This window comes from Empidonax traillii, unplaced genomic scaffold (assembly GCF_003031625.1).
Source record: "Empidonax traillii isolate 1590-97213 ecotype Southwest subspecies unplaced genomic scaffold, ASM303162v1 scaffold16:size2589160, whole genome shotgun sequence".
Classification (NCBI taxonomy): Eukaryota; Metazoa; Chordata; class Aves; order Passeriformes; family Tyrannidae; genus Empidonax; species Empidonax traillii.
In genome coordinates, this window is record NW_020955209.1 from 2,551,931 (window position 1) to 2,577,417 (window position 25,487).

General features: G+C 41.2%; 1 protein-coding gene across 7 annotated transcripts; it reads left to right on the forward strand.

Moving 5' to 3' along the window:
- The first annotated feature begins 551 nt into the window (after positions 1-551).
- On the forward strand, positions 552-25,279 carry CEP57L1 (centrosomal protein 57 like 1). Of its 7 annotated transcripts, none has more exons than XM_027895675.1 (11): positions 553-688; positions 14,174-14,324; positions 16,054-16,233; positions 16,810-16,931; positions 17,351-17,467; positions 17,736-17,813; positions 19,558-19,656; positions 20,362-20,439; positions 20,547-20,770; positions 22,435-22,579; positions 24,690-25,279. In XM_027895675.1, the coding sequence occupies exons 2-11, from the start codon at positions 14,183-14,185 to the stop codon at positions 24,903-24,905; spliced, it is 1,401 nt and encodes a 466-aa protein (XP_027751476.1). In that variant the 5' UTR covers positions 553-688; positions 14,174-14,182; the 3' UTR covers positions 24,906-25,279. The 7 variants fall into 7 exon arrangements, with proteins under 7 accessions (XP_027751501.1, XP_027751476.1, XP_027751468.1 ...); XM_027895667.1 differs by having other exon boundaries at positions 555-664; positions 14,180-14,324; positions 24,690-25,278; XM_027895691.1 differs by lacking the exon at positions 553-688 and adding an exon at positions 12,095-12,162 and having other exon boundaries at positions 14,180-14,324.
- Positions 25,280-25,487: the final 208 nt, after the last annotated feature.

Consider the following 25,487-nt stretch of genomic DNA (forward strand, 5'->3'; position numbering starts at 1 on the left):
GCCGCATGGGGGGCAGCGCGGGCGGGTGCCGCCTCAGCCCCACCGGGCGCCCCCGACAGCCGCCGCCGCCGCCCTCCCGCGCCGGGGCTGCCGAGCGAGCGGCGCCGCTGCGGCTTCGCCTTTCCCGGTGGGAAGAGGGGCGGCCACTACCCCGCGGCGCCGGCGGCTCCTCCTCCCTGCCCCGGGCATGGAGGGAAGGAGCCGCCCCGGGAGAGGCAGGGCTGGGGCCGCCCCTCAGCCCTCCCCGCCGGGGCCGCCACGGACCCCCAGCAGCCCCTCACACCGGGCGGGGGGCAGGAGTTCCGCCAGCACGGGGAGCCCGCATGACGGACACGCCGATCAGCCAATTGCGTCTCAGCGCTCGCTGGCGGCGGCCCAATCGCGGCGGGCAGCGGCAGCGCCGCGAGGGCGTGCTGGGATGTGTAGTCCGGCCGAAGGACGGTGCGGCGGCGCCCGCGAGCGAGGACTACGTATCCCGGCAGGCGGAGCTTCGCACGGAGTGGAACTACACGTCCCAGCAGGCAGCGCGGCGCAGGGCTGGTCCCGCCGGATCGTGCTGGGAAAGGGTAAGAGGGAGCGTTCGCTGCGGGAAGCGCGCACGGTATTCCCGTCATGGAGCGCAGGGGGCTGGCGGCAGCGGGGAGTGGAGCAATCCCCGAGTCGGGTTTGCCTCAGAGCTTCGCACGGGAAGAAGCTTAAGCACGCACGTGTTTTAAGCGACCCTGAAGGCGTGTGAGAGGCGCGCTTTAGCAGGAGCCTTGGATACAGCTTGAGGAAACTCGTCAGAGGGAAGGGAGAAACAGTCGGTGTTAGCGAAACACGGAGCCATCATCACTTGAAATGGCAGGGGGAAAAACATCCCCGCAATATTTAGATTGGGCGACAGTTCCGCAGTGTTTTTACCCAAGTTAATGCGAGGGAAGGGGTTTAATCCAAATGATGCAGGGGCTGATGAACTTGGAGAAGAGATGGATCAAGGGGAGATCTTTTCCATGTATACATCCATACATTTATGTATGGGGACATACATTCCCTCCATTAGAGGAGAGGTGCAATGAGGACAGAGCCAGGGTGTTCTCGAGGTGATGGGCACAAACTGAAACAGAGGATGTTCCCTCTGAACATCAGGAAATACTTTTTTACTGTGATGGTGACAAGGCGCTGGCACAGGTTGCCTGGGAAGATTGAGAAGTCGGCATCCTTAGATATTTTCCAGAGCCATCTGGACATGGTCCTGGGCAGCTGTCTCTAGGTGGCTCTGCTTGAGCAGGGAGGTTGGACCAGAAGGTCTCCAGAGGTCCATGCCAACCTCAGCCATTCTGTGATTAAGTGTAATCTGCCACCAAATGGTCTGGTATTGCTGTTTCCCATGCTCTTACTTAAAAGGAAAAAAGGTGCTTTTTTTTTTTTTTTCCTGATAAAGTTATTTTTCAGCCAAGTCAGTTCCTTGATCCAGTTCACCTCTTGGCAGAGAAAACGGGAGGGAAACAAGGGCAGAACTGTTTACAGCTCTCACATTAAAGCAACTGTGAAACTAAAATTTTGCGTATACTGAAAGGCAAAGGAGTAATTGGAAGTAAATCAGGAACAGGATATAGTGTCTATAGTGCCTGTATAGTGTCTTGTGTAATTATTTTTTGTTTCTCGCATACACATTTCCCACTCTACAGTTCAAACCTCAAAACTGAAGTTAAATGCAGAACAATTTACTCTTCCACCACAGAAAGATACAGAAACCGCTTCTGAGTCCAGGAACAGAGCTTGAGCTGGCTCACCAGCACCAGCTATCAATAGCTGTTTTATTTGTAAAGAATCTGGTTTCTTCATCTGACATTCCTTTTTTTTTCCTGTACTTGTGCTTTTAAAGCTTGCAGTGTAAGTGTCATTCTGTCATTACCTGTGCCTTTCAAGGAAGACCAGTCTCTTTTTTCCATGAAATCCTTTCTGCAAGGAGACTGCATTGCTGTTGTCTGGCAGCACGCACAGGCCTGGACTGCTTCACACAGCTGCTTCCTCCAGGCCTTTGGCACCCTCATGAACAATGTATCAGCCGAAATCATCACTACCTGTAATAAATATGGGTCTTGACTTCTCTGAGCTCTGGAGGCCTCCACCCATCATGACTGATGGGTTCAAAGAAAATAATTCTGACAGTACTTTTTATTTTGTTGGGGTTTTGTTTTGTTTGTTTTTTACATTAGTTATCACTTCAGCTTCCTGTCGCATTCTGTCATCACTCACTATGGTCTCCCATTTTCCTGTGAGCAGACTCGTCAAGCATGTTTGCTTTATTTCTATCTAAATTTTGATCTTCAGAAGTTGGTAGATCTTATTTTTCCTGTGATAAGTTTGCACTTGTTGGGTGTCTCTGACAATGGCTACATACATCCAAGATCAATAAAGTGAATGAGAATCAGAACTGAATCTTTGGTTTAGACTTTGGTACAGTTGTATTCACATGCTGAATGCTGAGACTGATAGAAAGCCACAGCACTGCCTTTTATCTTTTAGAAGTTGTTTTTTCCACTGGCTGCAAATGAACTCTGGCTACAGGAAACAGATTGTGAAACTGGCTCCAAGGCCTACACTTCAGATTTCAGCTCTTTGTTTTATAGATTTTAGTGTAGTACTTTGGTAATGGAGATGAAGGTGGTTTATTTTTTCCAAACCAAATCTCTGCAGTTTTCTGATACGAGGTCAAGTTTCTTTATGCACTGCAAGACATTGTGGAAATCAAGGTCAAAGGCTACCAGTGGAATTAATCAGAGCCTGAAGTTAGGGGAATGTGTTTGTTTGATTTGCGTGTTCACTGACTGAAGTTAATATGCTTGTTTTTGATCTCTAAAGAATGGATAAGAGAAAGGCAGAATTATGAAGGAAACAATCTGGCAGCTCATCCAGAATTACAGCATTTGAGTTTTCAAAATGATAAGCTGAAGAAAAACAAATTTGTGGCTGTTTTAAACCTCGCTATTTCCTTCCTTGATGATGACTTATCAACTTCCCTCTTTTTTTTAACTAGATAAAGACTTCTATTGCCATATGCAAATGCTACCCAATGGCAGAATTATGTTTGAAAGTACAGTATCTAGTGGTTGTATTCATGTCCTTTCTAATATCTAAGACCTAAAAAAAATTATATTTACTTTTAAAAGTGCATTCCAGTGTCTTTATGTCACAAAAGAGCAGTTTAGTGCAGAATGCATTTCAGTGATTACTATCAAACTAATGCTAACATGCAACCTAGGAGGAACTGCTTTTTAAATTACATTCTTTCAAGTGCTTTCATATACACCTAGTTTTGTTAAGGCTTACTTCATTCCAAATATTAAATACGTAGGGTGGGATCACTCTCTTCTAAAATTCACCCTCCCTTTTTTAGAATGGGTATTGGCATGTTGCCACAATAAATGACACTCCACAGTATAATGCATTTTTCTTCACAGTAACCCTCTGAGGAAACAAAGTTCTGTGGCTCCTGTTTTGCAGAGAAAAAAGCCAAAGATTAGTCCTCTACCGCCTTTGAACACAGGCTCGGGCTTGATGTCAAGCCCAGCCTTGTATATCATTCTAACAGACTGTCCTCAGAGACTGAGCAAACTACAGCTTAAGATGTTTAACGTCTGTTTAACATCTTTGTCAGTGACATGGACAGTGGGATCAAGTGCACTCCCAGCAAGTTTGCTGACACCGCCAAGCTGTGTGGTGCAGTCAATGCGCTGGAGGGAAGGGATGCCATCCAGAGGGACTTTGACAGGATTGAGAGGTGGGACTGTGTGAACCTCAGGAAGTTCAAGTCCAAGTGCAAGATCCTACATCTGGGTCAGGGTGTCCCAAGCAAAAATATAGGCTGGATGGAGAATAGGTTGAGAGCAGGCCTGATGAGAAGAACTTGGGGCTGTTGGTGGATGAGAAGCTCAGCATGAGCTGGCAACGTGTGCTCACAGCCCAGAAACCCAACTGTGTGCTGGGCTGCATCAAGAGAAGTGTGGCCTGCAGGTTGAGGGGTGGTGATTCTGCCCCTCTACTCCGTTCTTGTGAGACCCCACCTGGACTGCTCTGTGGTCCTCAGCATAAGAAGGATGTGGACCTGTTGTGGTGAGTCCAGAGGAAGGCCATGAAGATGATCAGAGGAGGCTGGAGCACCTCTCCTATGAACACAGTCTGAGAAAGTTTAGCCTGGAGTTTAGTCTGAGAGTTGTTTAGCCTGGAGAAGAGAAGGCTCTGAGGAGGCCTGACATCACCTTTAGTACCTAAAGCAGGAGAGGGACTTTTTACAGGGGCACATAGGGAGGGAATGCCTCACAATGGCACAAAGGGGAACGGCTCTAATCTGAAAGAGGCTAGGTATAGATGAGGTATTAGGAAGAAACTCTTGATGTTGGGGATGCCCCATCCCTGGAAGTGTTCAAGACCGGCTTGCATGGGGTCTTCGAGCAGCCTGGTGTAGTGGAAGGTGTCCCTGCCCATGGCAGGGGGTTTCGAACAAGATGATCTTTAAGGTCCCTTCCAACCCAAACCATTCTATGATTTTATGTGGGAGAAAAGGTGGCCTTGTTTTACTTCTGAGCATGTGTTTGTACATTTAGCTTGTGCTCTGGCCTGTCATGCATTGCAAGTGTACATTTGCACCAAACTCTGCCACCCTGCTTCCTTAAAGGTCACAAATGCAGCAGGGATGGGCAAGTTAGTCACTGATTTCTTCTTAGGAGATCAAATCTTTCATGCAGAAAACCTTTGGAATAGGTTTATGCTGAAGGGTGGGTTACTTTGAGAAAAGCTGGGCTACGATGTACCAAAACTACAGGCCACTTAAAGTCCTGCTGTATTTTGCCAACCTCTGACTATACTGCATTTATACTTAACTGTTTAATAATAAATGTAGCCTGAAACACTAAAGACTAAGAAAAGTGCATGGCTAAACTAAAAGTTCAGTTCTGAGCAGCCACCTGAACTCTGTTAGTCTGTTTCTGGATAGAAATATTCAGAATTGCTCCAAACTGGGCATCTTGGTACCTGTCTCCCCTTTGTGCCCATTTGTAGTCTAGGAAGTAGAGCAGCTCCAAGGGAGGTCCAGCTGAGTGGAACCTCTCTGAGCCCAACAAGTCAAGTTCTGCTGTTGTAGCCACAGTGCCTGGCTGGATTTGGTAGAGTGCTGACCTTCAGTACACCTTCAGTGATGAGAGAACTGGCTTTTAGCTCAAAGGCATTTATGTCAACACCAAACTCCCAGGAAAGTATCCCAGGTGCTCAAAAGGACTTCAGAATGGAAAGAAAGCATTCATCACCTCCGTTGTTGAATTTGTGCCCTATTAGAAAGTGTGGCAAATGTGTGGCACTGGTGTGAACTAGAAGGAAGGGGACATAGGAAGCTGTAGACAGTTATTCCTGGTTTCTGGTAACTAGTCTCAAGCCAGTACTGGTTTTTATCTGGGTACTGTTTGCTACAAAAACGCATAAATAAAAGCCCGGATTCTGTTTTGATGATTAAACTAGATGAGAGAGACACATCCTTGCCTCAGCTGCCTCATCCTTGTTCTGGACTCATATGCTTTTCAGGACAGGGTCATAACTTCAAACAAAAAGGTGGTGACTCCCTGTTTCCTTCCTGCTCTTTTTCCTTCCAGTCTAGCATGATCCTCAGGGATGAGTTCCTCAGGAACTCCCACTTCCAAGCCAGTGCTATGACCATGGGTTAGCAGCACAGAGAAGATGGATACTATTTCCTCCAGCTGCATTTTAAAAGAAAATGAACATTGCTTATTGGGAATTTTATATCTGCTGACAGGCCAGAAGGCCTTTTAAACACCTTTGTCAAGCTGTCTGTTAATAGAGACCTTGGTGTTTTCCAGCAATAACACAAAGAAAAATGCTGTGACCAGCAGCTGCATGAAATGAAGTCACAGACCAGAAAAGCTACAGGGACTCTTTATTCGTTGTTTTTAAGAATGGATTTTGGCACTCACTGCCAGAAAAGGACTCCAAATTCTGCATCCAAAGATTATAAAGGTGCCAAGCAGCAGGGTGGGTCTTCACACACATCTATGTTCATAGAGTCTCCCCCAACTCTACTTTTGTTAGCTCCTCACTGAGTTTGCTGCTTGTTTTGGACCTATACTTGCACTTCTTTTATATTCAGGGAATGTAAGACTGTCATCACCACACATAGCCCTGAGGCTGAAAGGCTCACGTATCCTGGAACATTAGTCCCTTATCAGTCCCATCCCTCTAACTTATTAAGGTCACACAGAATGGCAAGGATTTAAGACAAGACACTAGAGATCCACTAAATTTCCTTGCAGTCAGAAACTGCATATAGTTAGCAGGGAAGAAATGCCTTTAAAAAATTTTATAATCAGTTGAAGTTAGTTTTCTGTCTGCAACATTGTGGAGAATTTTGTAGCATCTTACTCAGATTTACTTTGTATCTCTGAGGTCATGCAAGTGTAAATATACAGAAGCAAGTAATGTCTTTGAATACTCGGGTCAGAAGTAGGAATAAAACTATTTTTGCATATCTGAGTACTCATTATACCACATGATATGTGAACTATTTGGCAGTAATATTTAGAATATTTTGCCTGGTCAGGATGGGCAATGAGGATGCGTTGGAGTTGCAATAAATATTCTGAGTCATGTAAACAGATGATATTATTTAAAATTATTCTCCAACAAAATAGGTCTCCAAAATAAGATTGAGGAGTTGCCCTGACTCAGATCTGCTTGCAGATTTTCTGTGTAACTAAAGACAACTGTTCCTGACAAAATAGGATTTTGGGAATAATTTCTTGCCTGGAGTGAAACTTATCTTTTCCTTGTTAGCATCTTTTTTTCCGCCCTCATCCTGGTTCCTAGGTTGCCTGATGTACAAGTGAAGAATGGAGTTCTTCTTCCCTACCAGGTGGCTAGCTATCAGTAGCATAGGAATATATGAAAAAAAAAATGTAGGTGTGGTAGTTGGTAAAAAGGGACAAACCCTACGAATAAATACCTTCTTTGTGCTTCTTTGCTCATCCATGTCAAGCTTTTATAGTTGTCTGTCTAAAAATCTGCCTCCTACTCTATCTTCGTGCTAGGATGCTGGATGAAGAGACTGACAGTTTCCTTGGGAAAGTATTGGTAAAAACAGAAATTTACTTTAAAAATAAATTCCTAGGCAATGGTGACAACACAATCTGTGTGTTTCATCTGCCTAGAGGGCAAGTTGCAACACTCATAACAATCTGTCAATGATACTATTAAATATTTGAGACACAAAAGGTGAAAATTATCATGCTGTAGAAGTATTTACTGTGAATGAGTCAGTACCTGCAAGAACTATCCCGTACCTTGTAATATTTCTTCACTATGACTGTCATTTCAACCCACTCTTACATTTGCCCTGCCCTACTCTAATATGACTTTTCCTTTTTGCATTTTCCTTTCTAATCTCTAATTATTCTGCCTGTGCACAGATGTAGTCTTTTATACTGGAGTCAGTTGCCCTTGAAAACCTTCTCTTTCCACAGCAGCAAAGCCTTCCTCTTTTTAATCAGGGGTCTATAGCCAAAGCCAGTAATTTCCTCCTGCCTTCCAATCTATCAGGACACACTAAGCTAAACAAACTACATGTGGAAGACAGTGCGATGGCATCAGCAGAAAATAGAAACTGAAGAGAAAAAGGAACTTATTACATTCTTCATGTAAAATACAGAGGAAACCACCTTCAATTACCGCATCAGTCAGTGGGAACTGGATTTTAAGTACAAAAGGAAGAAATTTTGTAGTAATTCTTGTTTGGGGGAAAACCAAGTATTTTCACTTTGAAAAAAAATCCCAATTTTTTATGCTAGAAGAGGGAGTGGGAAAAAAAAGAATGCCAAATGGAGAAGGGCAAGGAACAAAGCTGCAGGATGATATAAATACAATGAAAAGAGAGGAGATGAGGGGCAAAACCCAACTGTAACATGGGGGTGGATGACAGGAGAAGAGGAACTATGAGCGAAGTGAGGAAGTATATTAGTGACCATTTATAATATTTGGGTTTGGGTTTGATACTTATTGCAAAAAGGTTATATTTAATTACTTTGGACTGATTAAAGACTTATAAATGTAATTATTTTGATAACACTGTATTCCAGGCTAAATGCTTTGATGCTAACATATTACTAGATAGGAAGTTGCAGTCTTGCTCCTCTGAATTCCAAGTTCAGTCATTGTCTGCACATGCAGGTTAAAGCAGTTTGCACCAACTGGATTTCCCCACAAGGTATTGATTATGAGCCATTTTGAATGAAGACCCAGTTGAATGAGGAATTGGGTCTGCTGTGCTCACTGAAGAAAACAGCAAAACTCTAATGACATTATGACCCAAATTTGCTTGCTTGATACACTGCCAGGTTAGAACCTATTCCTAAAAATATTGTTATAAAACTATCTCATTTTTTTCCCCACCAGGTTATACTTTTTCCCTTGTTCACAAAGTACTTGTATAACTCATTCCATTTTCTTTCTTTCTCTTTTTTTTGTTCTCTTTCTTTTATCTCTAGCAATTAGGAACTAGAGAAATATGAGTGTAAATGCTTAGGTCTGACACAGTGAAAAGTCTTAGGAGCTTGTTGGTTTTTGTTTGGTTGTTTTTTTTTCATTAAAATGCCAGGTTTTATCCTACTTGACAGTACATACAGTGTCATGAGAAAACATAAAATGGTATTCTTTTCCTTTTCGTCCAATACTGAAGAACAATGATTGTATGAAAGTTCTGCATAAGACCTGAGATTCAGGAATGAGTAGGTTTAGTACAGTAGTATCAAAGAAGAAACTGGGCACTTAACCTGTATATATCCAGTTCTGAGACTGGCAGTGTGTATCTTGCAGTTTGTTGCAGTTTGTACAACACACTAACTCCCAGGGACTCATCTATGTCAGTTTTTCAAAACACTCCGAGGTTCCTTAGTTTCTCCAACAAATTTTTGGCCATTTTGTCTAAACTTATTTAAACTGGAACGTGACAAACCTTAAAAACATGTTGAAATGCTTTATTGATTTAGTGAGGTTTTACTTCCTGTTAATTTTGCAGCTGTCACCATTTCACTTCTAACCCGCTTAGATTAGAGATGACATGGGAGTACCACTTACTTAGATATGTCCTGAGCGATGCCGTATGTTTCAAGCTGATTAAAGTGGTTGTATCAGGATGCTGGAGACTGGGTGTTCCCAAAACAACAATGCAGTTTGCCCACAACATTATTTATTTCTTTTTTTGTCTGTGGAAGGGCTGTTCTTTTTCTGTTGGGAATAAGGCTGAGTGTTGCGGCACAGCTAGTGCAGCTGAACAAGCTTTTCCCCTGGTTCTCAAAGGAAAGGGTGGAAAATAGACCAACTTGGATTGTGTCATGAAAATGGCTTCTCACATATAACCTTTCGCCAGCAAAGCTTGGCTCAAATAGTCAAAGCAGCAGCCAGAATTTGGGGAGTTTCTTGGTATAGCCTGTGTTGGGGCAGTTCTTTAAAACTTCTCTTATGTCAGATAAACAGTGAATCATTCCTTGGTTCATCTGAGACTTTGTTTTCAGTTATGAAAAAAACCACTATAAATTTTGCATGCCCAGTAGGTCAGGTCATAAGATATATATCTTTGTATTTCTTTCTGAAATATGCTTTGATCTGTTTTTTCTTTTTCTTCTTTGAAGGTGTTCTGACAACACCTCTTTCTTTGGTTCTAAAAGGTTGCCCTCACAAGAGATTTGAATGAACCAGTGTCTCCATGAGATAACAAACATCAGAGAATTCAGTGGAAACATTCCTTACTTTATCACTTTTTTCGTTTAGTATCTTTTGGGAGACTGTTAAGCCAGCATTATTCCCTGACTCTGCTGTAGTTCACATGTGGAAAAAGCTTTTCCATATGCTGCTTTACAGTATGAGACATATTTGTGTATGTGGCAAAATGTTTCTGGCCTTTTCATTTTGGGAGACTTTTTTTTAAGCTTTTTTAATGATGTAGCTAGCAATGGAGGGGAGGAACAGAAAGGAGGAAAGAGGGGGATGAAGAAGTTATAACTGATCATTCCTTAACATTTGTGTTCAGTAACTCCCTAATATTAGCATGCTGAAAGACAGCAATAACTAAAATGTCAATTGATTTTTACAGCTACCCAGTCCAGTACTCTGGCATTTAATGCAGGCCACATTCAGCAAAACTAAGTAGAAACTGTATGAAAGTGAACTCTGTTAGTGCTTAGATGACCATGATGAAATGGGAAATTCCCTGTTTGTGTTAAGGTACCAAACCCCAGCTTGCTTCCTCTCCTTTGAGGCATGAAAGTCACATATGGACCTGATGACAGGATTGCTCCCCAGCATACTTTGTGCAAGCTCACTTTCAGCCTGCATAGGATGGTGAGCCAGCAGGCAGAAGTGTTCCCACCGAGGGATGCTTATCCATCCAGTGCTGTCACAGAGCTGGTGTGCTATGCCTGGCATCCTGCACCATGCACAGGGTTACAAACGTGTGGCACGGAACTATTAGAGCCTCCTGGCTCAGACTTGGAGAAAAACATAGATGGCTTGGTCAGGCTGATGATTAAAGGGCAAGCCCGTGATCAGCACCAAGTTACCCCTTTGCCTGATGCAGAGTGTGTAGGAGCCAGCTACTTTGTGGTTTTCTGTGTAAAATAACATTGGTTATCTGAGCATCACCTCTGCATCCACCAACACAGGCTGTTGGGCCAGTTCTGGTTAAAAATCTCCAAGCGGTGGTGCTGACTCCAGATGTGACCTGCACAGCACAAGTGCTTCACCCCACTCACCACAGCAGTGCAGGCTGCTGGGGTGGGAGTGCAGCATTTCTTCCTTCTTCCCCTCCCCACTCTGTGGTAACTAGGGTATTTTGTCAGCCTCTGTTTAATATGCATACTTCTCCCTTGGCTGTTCCCCAAACTCAAAGGAGTGCACTGATTTCCTCAACGAAGGGCTTGTCTAAACAACGGTGTTCTGGCTGCTTTTATGAGTGTTGTTCAAGTGCTAAATCCCCCTAAGCCTTGTGGAGTTACATTAGTACAAACATCGCTGTTCAGAAAGCAAACTTTAAAGCCCCTCTCTAGTGCAGGTGTCCACGGTAGTGTGGAATAAAAGAGTGATTTAAGCTTGCAGTGGATGTGGGCTGTATTAGACATTTTAAAAAGCAAACCTGTTTGTGATGGTATTATAGAAGCTTAAATACTTGTGGGGGGAAAAGTTGATGGTGGGACAGTTGACGTTAAAACATACGTCAAGCTACTTAATTATTTCCTGGTGGGTTTCTTTGTCGCAATGGGCTGAAAGTCGCCAGGATGTTTAGTGATGTCTTGCTGCTGTAGAGTGACTTGGTCCTTTTCCTGGCACATCTCTTTGCTTGAAGTCTGCAGTGTTGGCATTACTCCTGGTCAGTATGGTCATTATAAACTATATCTACCTGCTAAGATATTAGGACTCGACTGCACCAGAGCACTTCTCCTAGAGTAATTATGCTGACAGAGCCTCCAAGCACTATAGCAACCACTCCTTCAGCCTAGTTCACACAGCCTCTGCGTCTGAGGAAGCTGTGGTAAAGCAAGGCGTCCGTAACTATGTCTGCAGCTGAGTTTCTGCAAACACAGGTGTCTCGGTCCTGTGGTGTTTTCTTTCGCACCCTTTGCTGAGCCTGAGCTGTTAGGAGCAGCCTGGGGATCTCCCCGCTCCAGCTGCAGGGTGTGTGTTACCCTCTGCTGTGCTGACAAAGTTGCGAGTTCTCGTGCTGAAGCCCGCAGGGGATTAAGCTGGATCACCACCACCAGGCAGGTGAGCTGGCCTCTTCTCTTTCACTTTCCTCTGGCTTCACTTGCAGAACTGAAGGGTTTTTACTTCCCTGTATCCCAAGTAGGTGTCCCCCATGTTCCTGCACCTTTGTGTTGCAGAGCTTGTCCCAAAACACTCACATTTTCTGCTGCTTTATTCCCTCCTTCTCTTATTCATTATTTGCTTTGGATCACCGCCCTCCTTACAACTGCCCACAGATCCATCTCCTTGGAAACATCAAAACTTGTTTATGTGAAAGTAATAAGGAAACTAACTGGTGCATGGCTGCAGAGGCATGCAAGGGAGCCATGTTCCACCGGAGGATGTTGGAAAAGTGAGTCTCCACTTACGCTTGACTGCCAGAAAGTTGGGTTGTGTGAGCAAAAACCACCTTCTTCCTCTGGTGTTTCCAAAGTTGCCTGCCTTTGTTCACAGCAGTGGTAGGGAACTTCTTGCATGCACATATGCTTATTTTTATGGACCTTTTCTTACTAGTCGTTTTCGTCACCAACATGTAAGGGTTGAGAAGCAATGGGAAAATTGGTCAGTCTTGCTTATCTCTTATTCTGTGGGACACTGCTGGTGCACTGTGCCATACCAGGACCATCTCCTCACCTGTCTTGGCCCTGACCATGCCTGTGGCCACAGGACTTTCTCATCCATATTTTGAGGTTTCTGCAGCTCTCTGCTTTGTGCCCTTCACTGCCACTGCCCCTTGTGTTGCTGGACGTGGCTGATAGGCCTGGCAGGCTGTTAGAGTTGGTCAGGTGTCCCTGCACAGCTTTTCTCGGTCCTCCAGGGCAGAGCTGTGCAGGCCTATAAGCAGATTCTGTGGCCATAAATGTGGCAGGATCACCAGGTGGGACCTCTTCCCAGAGATGGTGGAGGGCCTGGCTACCTCCCTCTGTTGATCCAGCACTGACAGTTTGTGGCCTGGGCTTGGATGGGGTGGCCCCTGGGGAACGCTTTGGAAAAGGCCTGTTGTACAAAGGTAGCCTGGATAGCTTCCCACTTCGGGGCCAGGGGACTCTCCCTGAGTGGTGTGGTCTGCCTTGGTAGTGTTAGCACACAAAAGTAGGGGTCTTTAGGAGGTCTCAAGTCAAGCAAGCCCTGGCGAAGAGATGCTTATGTCGACATCTCTGTGATGACAGCTTGGACAAGGAATATATATATATATATATATGTACCTTTGGTTTAGTGCATGTCTTGAAGACAAGGTATGGATAGGGGGTGATTTTTTTCTTCTTTTACATGGCCTCTGAAACAGTGCTGTAAGAGCTGCTCCTGGAAAATTTTTCTGTTATTGAAAACTTTTTTCCCCACCCACCCAGTATGAATGGCTTTTCCCAGGGTCTGCATCATCAGCAGGCTCCAGTCCTGGTTTTTGTCACTTCCTCCTGTTACTAGATACCTCCTTTGGGTGACTTTCTTGGAGACTAACATCTGTAAATAGCCTTGCCCAAGTGGAAAGACTGTTCCAGTTGCGTGCCTTGTATTTTAAACTCAAGTGATACCATAATTGTTGTATCACTGAACCTTCAGATAAGCTGTTTTTCTATTATCTGAAACTGTACATAATCTCCATTTCTTACACTGTATCAAGTGAAATGCTTGATATTATTTTGCTAGGTAGCAGCAGGTTGATTTAAAACTTGCTTTAACTTCCTAAAAGTTGTAATAGCCTAAAGCACTTCCTGCAAGTTTCACTGTCCATGTCTTGAGTATCAAGGAAATTCGACAGGGTGTGAACTGTCTTCAAATGTGTTTCTGATAAAACAAAGAATGTGAAAGGGAGTAGAGAAACAGGATTTAATCCATATGCCTAATAATGGGGAGAATGCTGGGGTTATTGCATATTAAATATCCTTCTGATATCTCAACACTAAATGTGGAGAACTGTGTCTTTATTTACATTATTAATGTACATTATTTACCATGAGTAATTTGGTTTTTCATCCAAAAAGATGGGGAGAAGAGCACTGAGGAGGCTGCAAATGGAAACAGGCTGTAAAACTTGTAATGCTTGCTCTGCAGGGAGCACTTAGAGGCAAGACACTGAAGTCTGTAAAACAGTTAATAGAAAATGCTGTTATTACTTGGGTTTTAAAAGTACAAAAATCAGCATAAATTACTAGAAACCACCAAGAAAAATCTTGGAAAATTTTGAGTGGTCAAAGAGAGCATTGTTTTGTAATCATATTAAAATACAGGATTCATGTGGGGGTGTGGGGTTTGTTGCTATGATGATGATGATGATGATGATGATGATGCATGTGATCTGGTTTGATATAAACAGAGCCAGGGACAGCCCAGTAACATACTTTGAAAAATCTTACGCAGTCTGTTAAAGAACTAATAATGTTACGTAGCTCTCTTTCTACAGGCTATGGATTCTGAATCAAAGAACAGTTTCATAGGAAGTTTTCTTCAGCCACCAGATCGGATGCTTCCTGCAACCTTTGCTTATATAGAATCAAAGAAGTTGGCAGCTGTTGCTGGTGACAAGCCTTCTATCCCAAATAACCAGGGTAAAGCCAAAATATGTCCTTAAAGTGATCTTTTTAATTGTTCCATGTGAAATCTCCTGAGCAAACTCCCCATTCTATCTTACTCAGTTCAATGGCTTGTTGTGATTATCAGACTGACATTGAGACAGGATGTATATGTGTCCTGAGGGAGTAGTCTCCCTGAAGTCATATGTCAGGAGTGGAAACCTCTCTAAGTCTTCTAACAACCTTATAAACTTTGGCTTTGAAATTTGTTTAACTTAAAATTGCCAGACTTCCTCTAAAAGCAAAGGAGGATGCTTCAAACTCAGCAGTAGCAGTTCATGACTTTAAATACAATAAAGAAAGGTCGTTAGTATGGTACATCCAGTATAGTAGTCTTGAAATTGGCTTTACATAGCACTATTTGGTTCCATCCAGCTTCAAATCACTTCCAAGTGATTCTTTGTGTGGTATGTTTCCTTGGGAGAACTTCTGAACAACTGAACAACTCAAACTCTCAGGAAAGTTATCAGCATGAAAGTTAGTCTGTACGAAATATGGGTCCACTACGGTGGCTGTGTTCCTTCGTGGGTGACTACTCTCTGGAGCTCACAAGGCAAATGCCTGGGGGGATTAGTGTATCTGGAGAGCTTGGTGAATGATAAGGATACCCATCCTTGGACTTACAGCCATAGCCCACAAGTGTGCACGTGATCACTGTTTTCACCCAAAAACTCTGATTACTTCTGTAGTAATCATATGTTGTGCAGAGTTTGGGCTTTTTGGATTAAAATGTTCAGTGTAATTGTTACGTAGCTAAGAGTTTAAGTAAGGAGATGTTTGGCACACAAATAGAAAGACGGAAAAGGTGGTCCCGCTTCATCTTTATGCTTTCTGGTATCTGGTTTTTTTTTATGTGGGGTGGAGGGGCAGCAGGGGAAGTTGTTTGTTTTTGTTTGATTAGTTTGGGGCTTTTTTAAGCTGGTGGAAGTTGTTAAGGAGCTAGCCATATTTGATGGGTATTCCTGTATTGAGAGAATTGGAATAGGGACTTACAAAATGTCAGAAAATAAACCTGACTTGTTACAGAACACGTCTTAAACTTCCACAAGTGTATATACTTTTTGGAGTGTTGGTAGACTTTCTCTTGTAGATGAAATTGCCACTTTTATTTTTGGCATAATTTTGACAAATACTGTTTTGTCAAAAAGCTAAAAGCAAAAGCTTTCAACCTTGTCTCTGTGGTTTAAAGAATCATCAAATACAAGAAACTAGGTATTGAATCATTAACTTTTGAAACAATAAAGTATTGCTAAATTTTCTCTTTGTATCTGATTTCTCTCCCTGTTCTGATCATGTTTTCTTTTTCTAATCTGTGCAGACCAGTTGTATTACACCAAAACTTGTGACCTCACTTGGATACCTGTGTTCCCTGCGTCTGTGTAAACAGAAGTCCCAGGATTTACTGTACTCTATTTGTCATGATTTCTTTGTGTTTGCTGCCATTTGGAGTGAAATTAGTTTTGCACAGAGGACCAATGTTTTATACCTCAGTTATGCAGGAAACATGTCCATTTTCTCCCAGATATGTTCTGCATATGTTAGTGTACAGCTGTATAATTAATACAATTAATTTTAGGAGTGATCCTAGGAAGAAAATTTAGGTATTATATTGCACTGTGAAGTGTTTTCTAATAGTGATAATTATCACCATCATCATCACAATGGGAACTGTTACTTAAGGTGTAACTGCTGCATTGTTTCCTAGCTGTAGTGGCAGCCCTGAAAACTCTTCAAGAAAAGATCCACCGTCTAGAGTTGGAGAAGTCACAGGCTGAAGCTGATCTGTGCAGCCTCTCCAGAGCAGCTGCTCAGTATAAGAAGGCCTTTGAGCATGAATCCTACGAGAAGGACACAGCACATCGGGAACTGATGCAACACAGGAAAGGTATTTCTTTTAAGCGATAAGGTTTGCCACAGCAGCTCTAAGACTGTATAATGCAGGGAGTGTTTGTTTTGAAAAACTGCTAATTAATGCCAACCCCCTTTGATTCTTTGCTTCAAAATTGCGGAGGTACAGGAGCTTGATAATCGTGGATCAAGTTGAGATTTTTTTTATCATATATTAATGAAGTATTGCATAACCCATAAAGCTATTTTAAAGACTAAGCATGTTTCAGGTGGTATGTTTAGCTCTTACAGTAAGCAAGCAGCTGCTTACATAACACTGCTAACTTGAGAAAAGATAGAAGAAGGGAAGAAACCAGATTCTGATTAGATATGTGCTGATACAAATGGAAGTAACTGCAGTGCTCATGTCTTTGGAATTCAAATTATGGACTATCTCTGGAAAAACATTTTGATTCTCATGTCTTATATATAAAATACATTTTAACCGTATGATTTTTTTGTACTAACAACACTTTTCTTGCCTGTTTTGAGGACACAGAACTCCTCAATGAAATTAGTCTGGCTAAATGTGTAGCTCCCTTTGCTGTACCAAATGTCTTGTTTCTTTCTGTAGATGCAAGTGAGCAGTTGAATGCAGCACAATCTCGCTGCTCCCTGCTGGAGAAACAGCTGGACTACATGAAGAAAATGGTTTCCAGTGTGGAACTGGAAAAGAAAATTATTTTAGAGCAACAGGTGAAGCCTTGTAGCATACTAACAAAGTAGTGATATAGTTCAAAAGTATAGAAATGTACAGGATCTCAGTTTTTTTATGGCCATCATTTTTCCTCAGCTCCACTCAGGGTGGTAGCAAACAGAAGCAATTTACTATCTGACTTGCTGATGACAACCATTCAATGAATTGCATGAAAATATTCCTGGGTGGAACTCCTAATGAGCACAACCATGCTAATACTTGCACGTTTGGTAGACAAAAAGGTTGCTGGAAACTTAAATCGTCTTTATCTGCCTGGTATTTTTCATCACTTTGCAATTTAAAAAATATGAAATTTAAACTATTCAAACACCTTTGCTGTAGTGTGGGATTTTTTTTTTTTTTCTGCCTGAAACAATTTCACTCAGCTGCCAACTCCTTTCTTGCTTATTTTTTCCAGGCCCAGCTGCGGAAAGAGGAAGATCAGAACTGGCTGGAACTGCATGCAAAACTTGAAAAGCTTGAAATACTAGAAAAAGAGTGTCTTAAACTTACTGCTACTCAAAGAATTGCCGAAGTAGGCATCCATGGAATGACAGTCTGAAAGTCATTTGATATAATTTTATGACGTACTATTAATAGTAATGATTTTTGCCAAAGTTACTTCTGTTAAGACATACCTGACTGAATGCTACCTTGGCTTCATTTGCATCAGTCTTTTTTCAGTTTCTTTAAAAATTGCTACATTCCTGTGTTATCCCACATTACAATTGCAAACTACTTCAGACTTCTGATTCAACATGGCAAACTGAATTGTGACTCATCATTCTTGTCTTCAAATTCAGGACAAGATCAAACACTTAGAAGAAAAGATTTGTAAGGAAGACCATCAGCATAAGCTACTACAAGATAAAAAATCTCAGGTAAACTGAAAAGGTTTTATTTTATCTTATTTTTTAGGACTAAAGAAAGCTATTCTCTCATCCAAAATAACTTTTTTTTTATTACTTTAAACTCCACATGTTTATTATCCAGGGAGAACTCCTGCAATACTTCTTAGCCAGTTATAAACTACATATTAGAAAAGCTTGCCAGATGTGTTGCACATCTCAGTGAAGAAAGATTCTACTTGTGTTTGTATTAATGACACAGTTCATCTGCCTTAACGCTGCTTTAAATGACCTAGGTAGAAAATTAATTTCTAGAAAATCTGCAACTAAATCAAAACACCTTTATTTGCAGTACCAAGAAATTGGTCATATATGAAACCCTATACCCCAAGTAAGGTTGGTTATTGTGTTTGTTTTCCTCACTTTGTTTAGATCCGTTGCAATCTAATACATAGGGCTATACTTGGATAAATCTTTGATCAGTGATTGTTCATCAAATGAGATCTTGAATAATTCATTATTCTGTGAAGCCGTAATCAGTTTGTTGGGTCACCAAACATCTGAGAGAGGAATATTTTTGGAAGAGAGCAAAATCAAAGAAACCTTTTGCTAAAGGGACGAAGTAGTAGCATTCCAAACCTCACTTTGTGGATAAGTAGCAGCCATTTGAAAGACAGCAATTGTGAGGAGATTCCCTTGGGGTGGGGTGGGGGTAATGTAGAGCTGAAGAGTAATTTTGAAAGAACCTAGCCATAAACAAAGCTGACACCTTCATTTAATTCATCACTGCTGTCAGTTTTTATACCTCGTCCAAGGATGATGATGGGTTTTCATCAATCCAGAAAGCTTTAAATACAGTACAGATTGTAGCCCAGGTGTCTGACCACCTCCAGAATCTAGGAGAACGACACAGTTGAAAACTTGCAGGTTTGTGGGTTTCTTGCTTAAATGGCTTGGCACTGCAGAGCAGAAAGCCTAGAACAGAGATTTTGTCTTCTGAGAAACATAGTAAGAATGACTTTCCCAGAGCAGGTAATATGACTTTAGCAGTCATATAAACATTTGCTCAAGAAAGGACTCAGCTGCAGTAAACTGAGTCCTAAACTAGTACTGGTGCCATCTTAGTGCACTGCAGAATGGATTTAGGTCTGTTGGATCTGGGCTGGGAAACACAGGGTGTGGTGTGGTTCACTTCCTTTTGATGACAGAAAAGCCAGAATATTCCCACTTTAGTGATGAACCTCCAGCATTGTTTAGCTGGAACTGTTACACGTGCCAAAACAAAGTCCTTGTCCTATGTTTAATTGGCAATGATTATTATCCTGTTTATCATGGGCCTTGATATCAACTTTGAACTACAGAGCAATCTGAGGATTGTCCAGAAGCTTTGACCTCAATGTTACACGGAGAGGCTTAGTTTGTCCCCAGATTGTAAAGCCAAATGTTCATATTATTTGGATTTTATGATCAGATCCCCAGCATGTGGCAGGATTGGCTTATCTCAGTTGCTGATTGTCACAGTGGAAAAATACAGCTGCTGCAGCTGGACATGAAAATGAGGAATTCTAAGTCAGAGCTGTAAGATCTGCCCAACACCCTACCTTCGTAGTAATCTGTTCAGTTTTTAAGAGTAACTTATACCTTCCAAGCAGGACAGTTAATAGTTCCCTTAACTGGTTCTTATCCATGCACAAAAGAGGGAATTAATTAAAACATTCTATTTCATACTTATAATATTATATTAAATGGTTGTTTTCTTTTTTGTTTATTCCCACAGCTTCAAACAGAATTTCATATAAACAGAATTTTGATGTCTTCGGCAACATCTCAACATGAACCTGAAGAGGAAAATGGGAAGAAGAAAAAACCTAAGAAGGTAACATGCAAATTTATATTAGCATACTGTTACTGATAGCATCTGGCTCACACAGAGACTGGAATTTGTGGAAAATAGTGATGTAAGAGGCACTTGATTCATCTGCTGCACATTACTCCATTTTTTCCTTTTTTTTTTTTTCCTTTTCTTTTTCTTTCCTTCCTTCAGTAATTAAAATGGTACTAGGGGTGTTAGCACCTCACTGGAAAACCTTCCCTTATCAACTTCACGATAATCTTTGTTAGTCTTACTGCTGTCCCACATGTTCTCTTAGCTGCCTTACAGTTTATCTGGCAAAATTAGCTTCCAAAGGAGATTTAACTCAGCATCTTAAGATGATTTGTTTTGGGGGAATTGCTGAAATCGAGAGAATGAATTCATTTTGCAACACATGTTGCAGATCAGTCAAAATTTTGCAACTATTGTTTTGAAAACTTAAGCAAGGTTCAATTTCTTTAATGTCAACCTAATTGCCAAACTGTCTGCTACATGCATATGGAATAAAATTTATTCATCTCAACTATTGCAAAGTCTTACTTGCTACACATACAGGAGGGAAATTATTTTTTTTAAACCAGGGGGAAACTGAGGTGATGCATTTTGCTGTGTGTTTATTTTAATTTTACTTACTGAAAAAAGAAAGTTTAATATTTTGCTCTTGGGTCAGCAGATTGGAATTTCTTGTCTTATGTTTTCTTATGACAGAGAAGTCCTACAATGAAGAAAATGCACCTTTCACAATTACATGTAAAGGCTGGTGAACTACCTTTTGTGGCTGGGAAGGTGGGTGAAAACCACTGTTCTCACTAAAGTGGCATCTACAGTTTGAGTAAAGTCTTTACTGTAATTGTTATTTACTTCTGTAAACCACTTACTAATTCTCCTTTAAGTCCGTCAGCTCCAGCCATTCTGTAAGTGCAAACGTTCAAAGTGTGTTGCATATTATGAAGCATCGCAATCCATGTGTCTCATCACAAAGAGGAGCTACGTCTGGGATTTGCAGACACAGTGCCCTTTCAAAATCTGTGTCATCTTGTTCCACGTCACCTACTGCCACCAGAAGTCTTTCAGGCCTTCTGCTGGCCATGCAAGATGAGCTGGGCCAAATGAGCTCGTGAGTACTCGTCCCTGGTGTTATGAGTAAGAGTGACTTCAGCAATACCCCTAAGAAGCTACAGGTGTGCTATATATAGTTGAGCCTAGCCCGTTTTAGGTGTAGGACCACTCCTTGACAGAATGACCTGAGCAGGCTTGACTGGTAGGATTTTTCTCATTCAAAAAATTCTTTCTCTCCTGCTGTTTAACTGGTCTTGTGAGCAAGCAACACGCTCTTCATCTGGGTTTTTCTGCTTCCACATCCTGTATTTACATGAGCTGCTACTGAAGTAACAGCTGCAGCAAACAAAAAAATCTTTCAAGCATGTACTTTTTAGAAATTATAAAGCATACTCAGGGATTTACAGAGTGGGCCAAAAATGTTCTCCAGGACAAAACTGCAAAGGTGGTGTTAGTACTGAGTAGGCCTGCAGGATGCAGTCAGTCTGGGTGGTGGAATAGGTTAGTATGGCACTGGCATGAATAGTCTTGCCACAACATCTATCCTGTTCCTTTGTACTCACTCTGTGTTCTCTCCTTACATGCGTAGCTGGTGGGTCTTTGTGCTGAGTCAGCCTGCCCTTCGTACCCTTTGCTTGTTGCAGGAGAACTTGCTGGTCCTGTAAGGGGGTTGTGAAAGAGGGACAGAATCTCCTGCCAGAAAACTGGGCAGGGTGTGGAAGAAGCTAATGCATTAGATGGGAGCGTATGTATCATTCTAGCCATGCAAGTAAATGGCAACCACAATTTGTGTTTTTAGGCATCTTCCCATTAATGCCAGCTTGTAGAATTGTGGGCCAAAGCTATGTAGCTGGTCATAGCAGACATGATGGCACGATGAGCTGTGGTTTGAACAGAGGAGGGTGTGTTGTTTAAACCAGTTAGGATGTTGACAGTGATTTGAAATCCTTGATGTGGCAAAATTTAAACTGTCAAGCAACCTCACCTTCAAAAAAACAATGCCTGTCTTACTCATGGCGGGTCAAGGACAGGCTTTGTGGTTTTTTTTTTTCATAACAACAACAAGTTGCTTCAATTAAACTGTCAAGGAGCAGCAGTTACTCAGAAGTCAGAAAAGAAGCCGTGACTTTTGTAAAGAGGTGACTTATCTAGCAGAGGGTCTCTGGTTTCAACTAGTTCAGATATCTAGGTATCAAGAAGATCTACACAATTTCTTTCAGTTAAGCTGGTTAATTTAATTAACCGGCCCACTTCTCTGCAAATCTTTTTGAGTAGAATATTTTAATTTGAGTAATCTGTCAGAAAAATTGTAATTTGAATGTACTAGTTTAAACAATACTCTTCTGTACCACACTAAGCTTTAAAAGTCTGCATTAAAGTGGTCAGGAAGTGAAAATGCTGTATTGCATAGCTGCTGTTTGCTTTAAAAAGCCTCATTTTGCACACTACTGTATGTGTAGTTGTGAAGCCTGTGAGAAGAGGGAGAAATGAGGTGGACATCAGCTACATATTGGGAATGAGAAAATCAGATGCATGGGAAAAGCTTTTCCTTTTCTCATGTTAATATATACCAGATTAATGTATGTTGTGTGAGAGGGTAAATAATGCTAAATTGTACTCCGGACAAAATAGCTAGCAGCTCCTGCAATACACTGGAGGTATTGAAAAAAATCCTAGGGACTATATCATGAATACTTAGCGTGCCATTCTTGTCTTTAATAGTGAGCATCAAGAACTTCTGAAGCAGATACAGGAGACTCAAGACTCCAGAGTTCGTGAAGGCCTGGAACAGGAACTGGATTGCCTTGTAAAACAAATGGAGATTAAAGGAGAACAAATATCCAAGCTGAAAAAGCATCAAGCTACTGTAAGAATAATGTGTAAATTCTCTAGCCAGTCACATTCTAGTTGAAAGGCTGCCACAACTCTGCCTCCTGTTGTCATCAGCTAGAATGTCACTGGAATGTTTTAAGCCAGGATGTTCCAATATGAGTTATTGTAATTAAACTGCTACCTCGTGTTCTTGTACCTCCAATTCCTTCATTTGATCAAGAAAAACTGCTTGCAGCTGGCAGCTGGGAATGTATGCTAGTGGGAAAACTTCCTGCCCTGTGGCCATTCTGCAATACAGAGCTGGGGTGCTCAGTCTGTCACTTCTGCTCACCATGTTAAGACAAACTGTTGAGATTTCATTCCTTTGTGCCCCTCTGGGAAATGAGGAAATAGAAGCTATATAATTCCTGTACAGACTGGATTAAATGTCTTTTATGTTTCTGAAATATTGAAGCTTTTTGTTAACTAAATAATATGTTGACCAGAGCTTCTCCAAAATCATAGCCAGACAAGCCTTTGAGTTTTGTTTAACCCCTAACCTGCAGTCTGCAGTCCATCAGTATTTGGTTTAGAGCCATAGATAACAACTTTTCATACATGCCCATATAAAATCACTCTTCTGTAGATGAACAGCTCAAGTCTTTCGTAGCAATTTGTTTTGGAACATATGATTAAAAATTAAATCCACAGTTCTGTCTGATAGCTTTCTGTTCTTCCATCCTTTGTTTCAAGATAAATAGATTCAGCTGGGAATTTTGCTTATACAGGAAACAAAGCAAAACTCAGTGTGAGGCCTTATGAAATGGGGAGGTTATGGTTAATTTAATTTAAAACTGACCAATTTTATTCACGCTCATTCTGTGACAGATTTTATTCACTCAAACTTTTTATTGTCCATGTTATTGCAGGCGTGAAGGTGCTTTATATCCAAGCAGAGTCACATGCTAGCAATATGGATTGAGCCCTTGTTGCCTCTCTTGGCAATGTCGACTGTTTTTTGAATAAATCTCTTATGTTCTTGAGGAGCCAACAATTACGGTGTTATCCTTGTCTCAGAATCTTGCTGACTTCATCATCCAGGAACCTAAGTGGACAACAACTGCACCTTTATTTCTTTCTTTTGCATATCTTTATGGCTGCAGTTTGCGTTTGTTTTGGGATGATGAGGAGTAGCAAGTACAATGTGATGCAACCTTGTTGTCATCCTTGCCTATTATCAGAGTGCAGATCTTCTGGCAAGTCATCTGTGCTCCTTTACAGCCTTTTCAGAGCACACCCTTTAGGGTCGTTGTGTAAATAGTAATGTTTGTATGATTACTGTCTGTCATGCCCTTGTTATCAATACAGGCCATTCCCATAACCCCTTTGCCTATACTGGTGCTTTTGCACACAGACACTTCTATTTGTATTTTGTACAGACCACTCTTCGTATTTCTGATGTATATTTCTACTTCCAGAACCTGTCATACTGAAAATGTCATAGTAATCTCTGTGTTTCACAGTTAATAATACATTCTAGAATGCAATTAAAGTTAATTATTTTTAGAAATGGACTTGAAGCCTAAATTGGCATTTGGAATGCTTCCAGCCTAATTTTGTCTTTGGGAAGTGACCTTTTCACGCCAAGTGCAAGTCAAGACTTATTATTTGACATTTAAAAAAACATTCTTTAGCAATTAACCCTATTTATTCTGTTTTCCATTTTTGCTAGGGAGGCTTCAAAGTAAGCTGCTTAGATACAGTAACCAGTAAGAAACAGTATGCATTTTAGAGGTTTATTGGTTTTTTGGTTTTGTGTTTTGGGTTTTTTTTTATTATTAGGGTAGTACAATATGAAATGGAAAAAGACTGTTGTAAATATAGATTGGTAACAGATGATGTTCTGTCTCTCTCAAACAAGCATTTTTACTTTCAACAACCTACTGGGTATGGGTGAGGTTAGTTTTCTGTAATGCTTTTTGTATGGGCAAGGTCAGTTTTCTGTTACAGCAAGACAATTGTGCAAGATTAGCAAGTTTAAATTTTTTTTTTTTATGTTCCTTGGACATCTCTAGTTTGGAGTTTGGTATAAATCCAGTAAGCTATATATAAATCCAGTAAGCTGTGGGTCTTCGGAGTACATAACATGTTATCTTTCCTCCTAGGTGTGGAAATTAAAGAGAAAAACTCAGAAATTGAAGCAAGGGGCAACTCATGTCAAAATAAAATGTGGTGACCAAAAGCAAGGAACAGAGATTGGAGTCACTGCAAAGGAAAGTAAGTTTAAATCTTGTCCTGGGCAGAAAAGCAGAAGCTCTCTTCAGCTGCTAAAAACTGTGAGGAAACTTCAATCATCTCTGAAAAAAGATGATGTCATCTAAGAATAATAGTTCTGAAGTATGCTATATTAGAAGTTTTTGAAGTTGTCTGACATCTAACAAATTTTTAATTGCACAAAATAGAAAAATTTTAAAAATAAAAGAGATGCAGTATAGATGTAGATATAGATTCTAAACTGCTTATTCTCTAGTAGGTCTATTTGTTCACCTCAGAATTAACTTTCATGTAGGGTAGCTATAACTGGATTACATTTTCTTGTAATAAAGTGTTTTAATGGACTAATTAAATGCTTATTTATTAACTCGTCAAATAAAATTTTATACCTTTTTTATCCCTAAAATAGAGTGTGATCTTTGGTGTCCGGTTTCTCCCACTGCCAAGGAGATACTTAGAGTTTGCTTTTCCAGAATAACTAGGACTAGTGCTTCAGTGCAATTAAAAACAGTGGGTTTCCTTTGTAGAATTTGTGTACTTTTACAAATGGATATGGGCCTTTATGCTAATGGTGACTCTGTTCTTTTACACATACACACACACATCCCCATGTATATGTAGTAAAAAACATAAAGGTGACTTCAGATCAACACTGGTTATTTAGCTGCAATAAGTTCTTGTCTTGAGGT

Bases quoted from the DNA above. Each gene is read 5' to 3' on its own strand.
- CEP57L1 (XM_027895653.1), top strand. From the start codon at position 12,740: ATGGGGTGGCCCCTGGGGAACGCTTTGGAAAAGGCCTGTTGTACAAAG. The intron at 16,932-17,350 runs GTGAAGCCTTGT...TATTTTTTCCAG, and splicing joins AAATTATTTTAGAGCAACAG to GCCCAGCTGCGGAAAGAGGA. The intron at 20,440-20,546 runs GTGGGTGAAAAC...TTCTCCTTTAAG, and splicing joins TACCTTTTGTGGCTGGGAAG to TCCGTCAGCTCCAGCCATTC.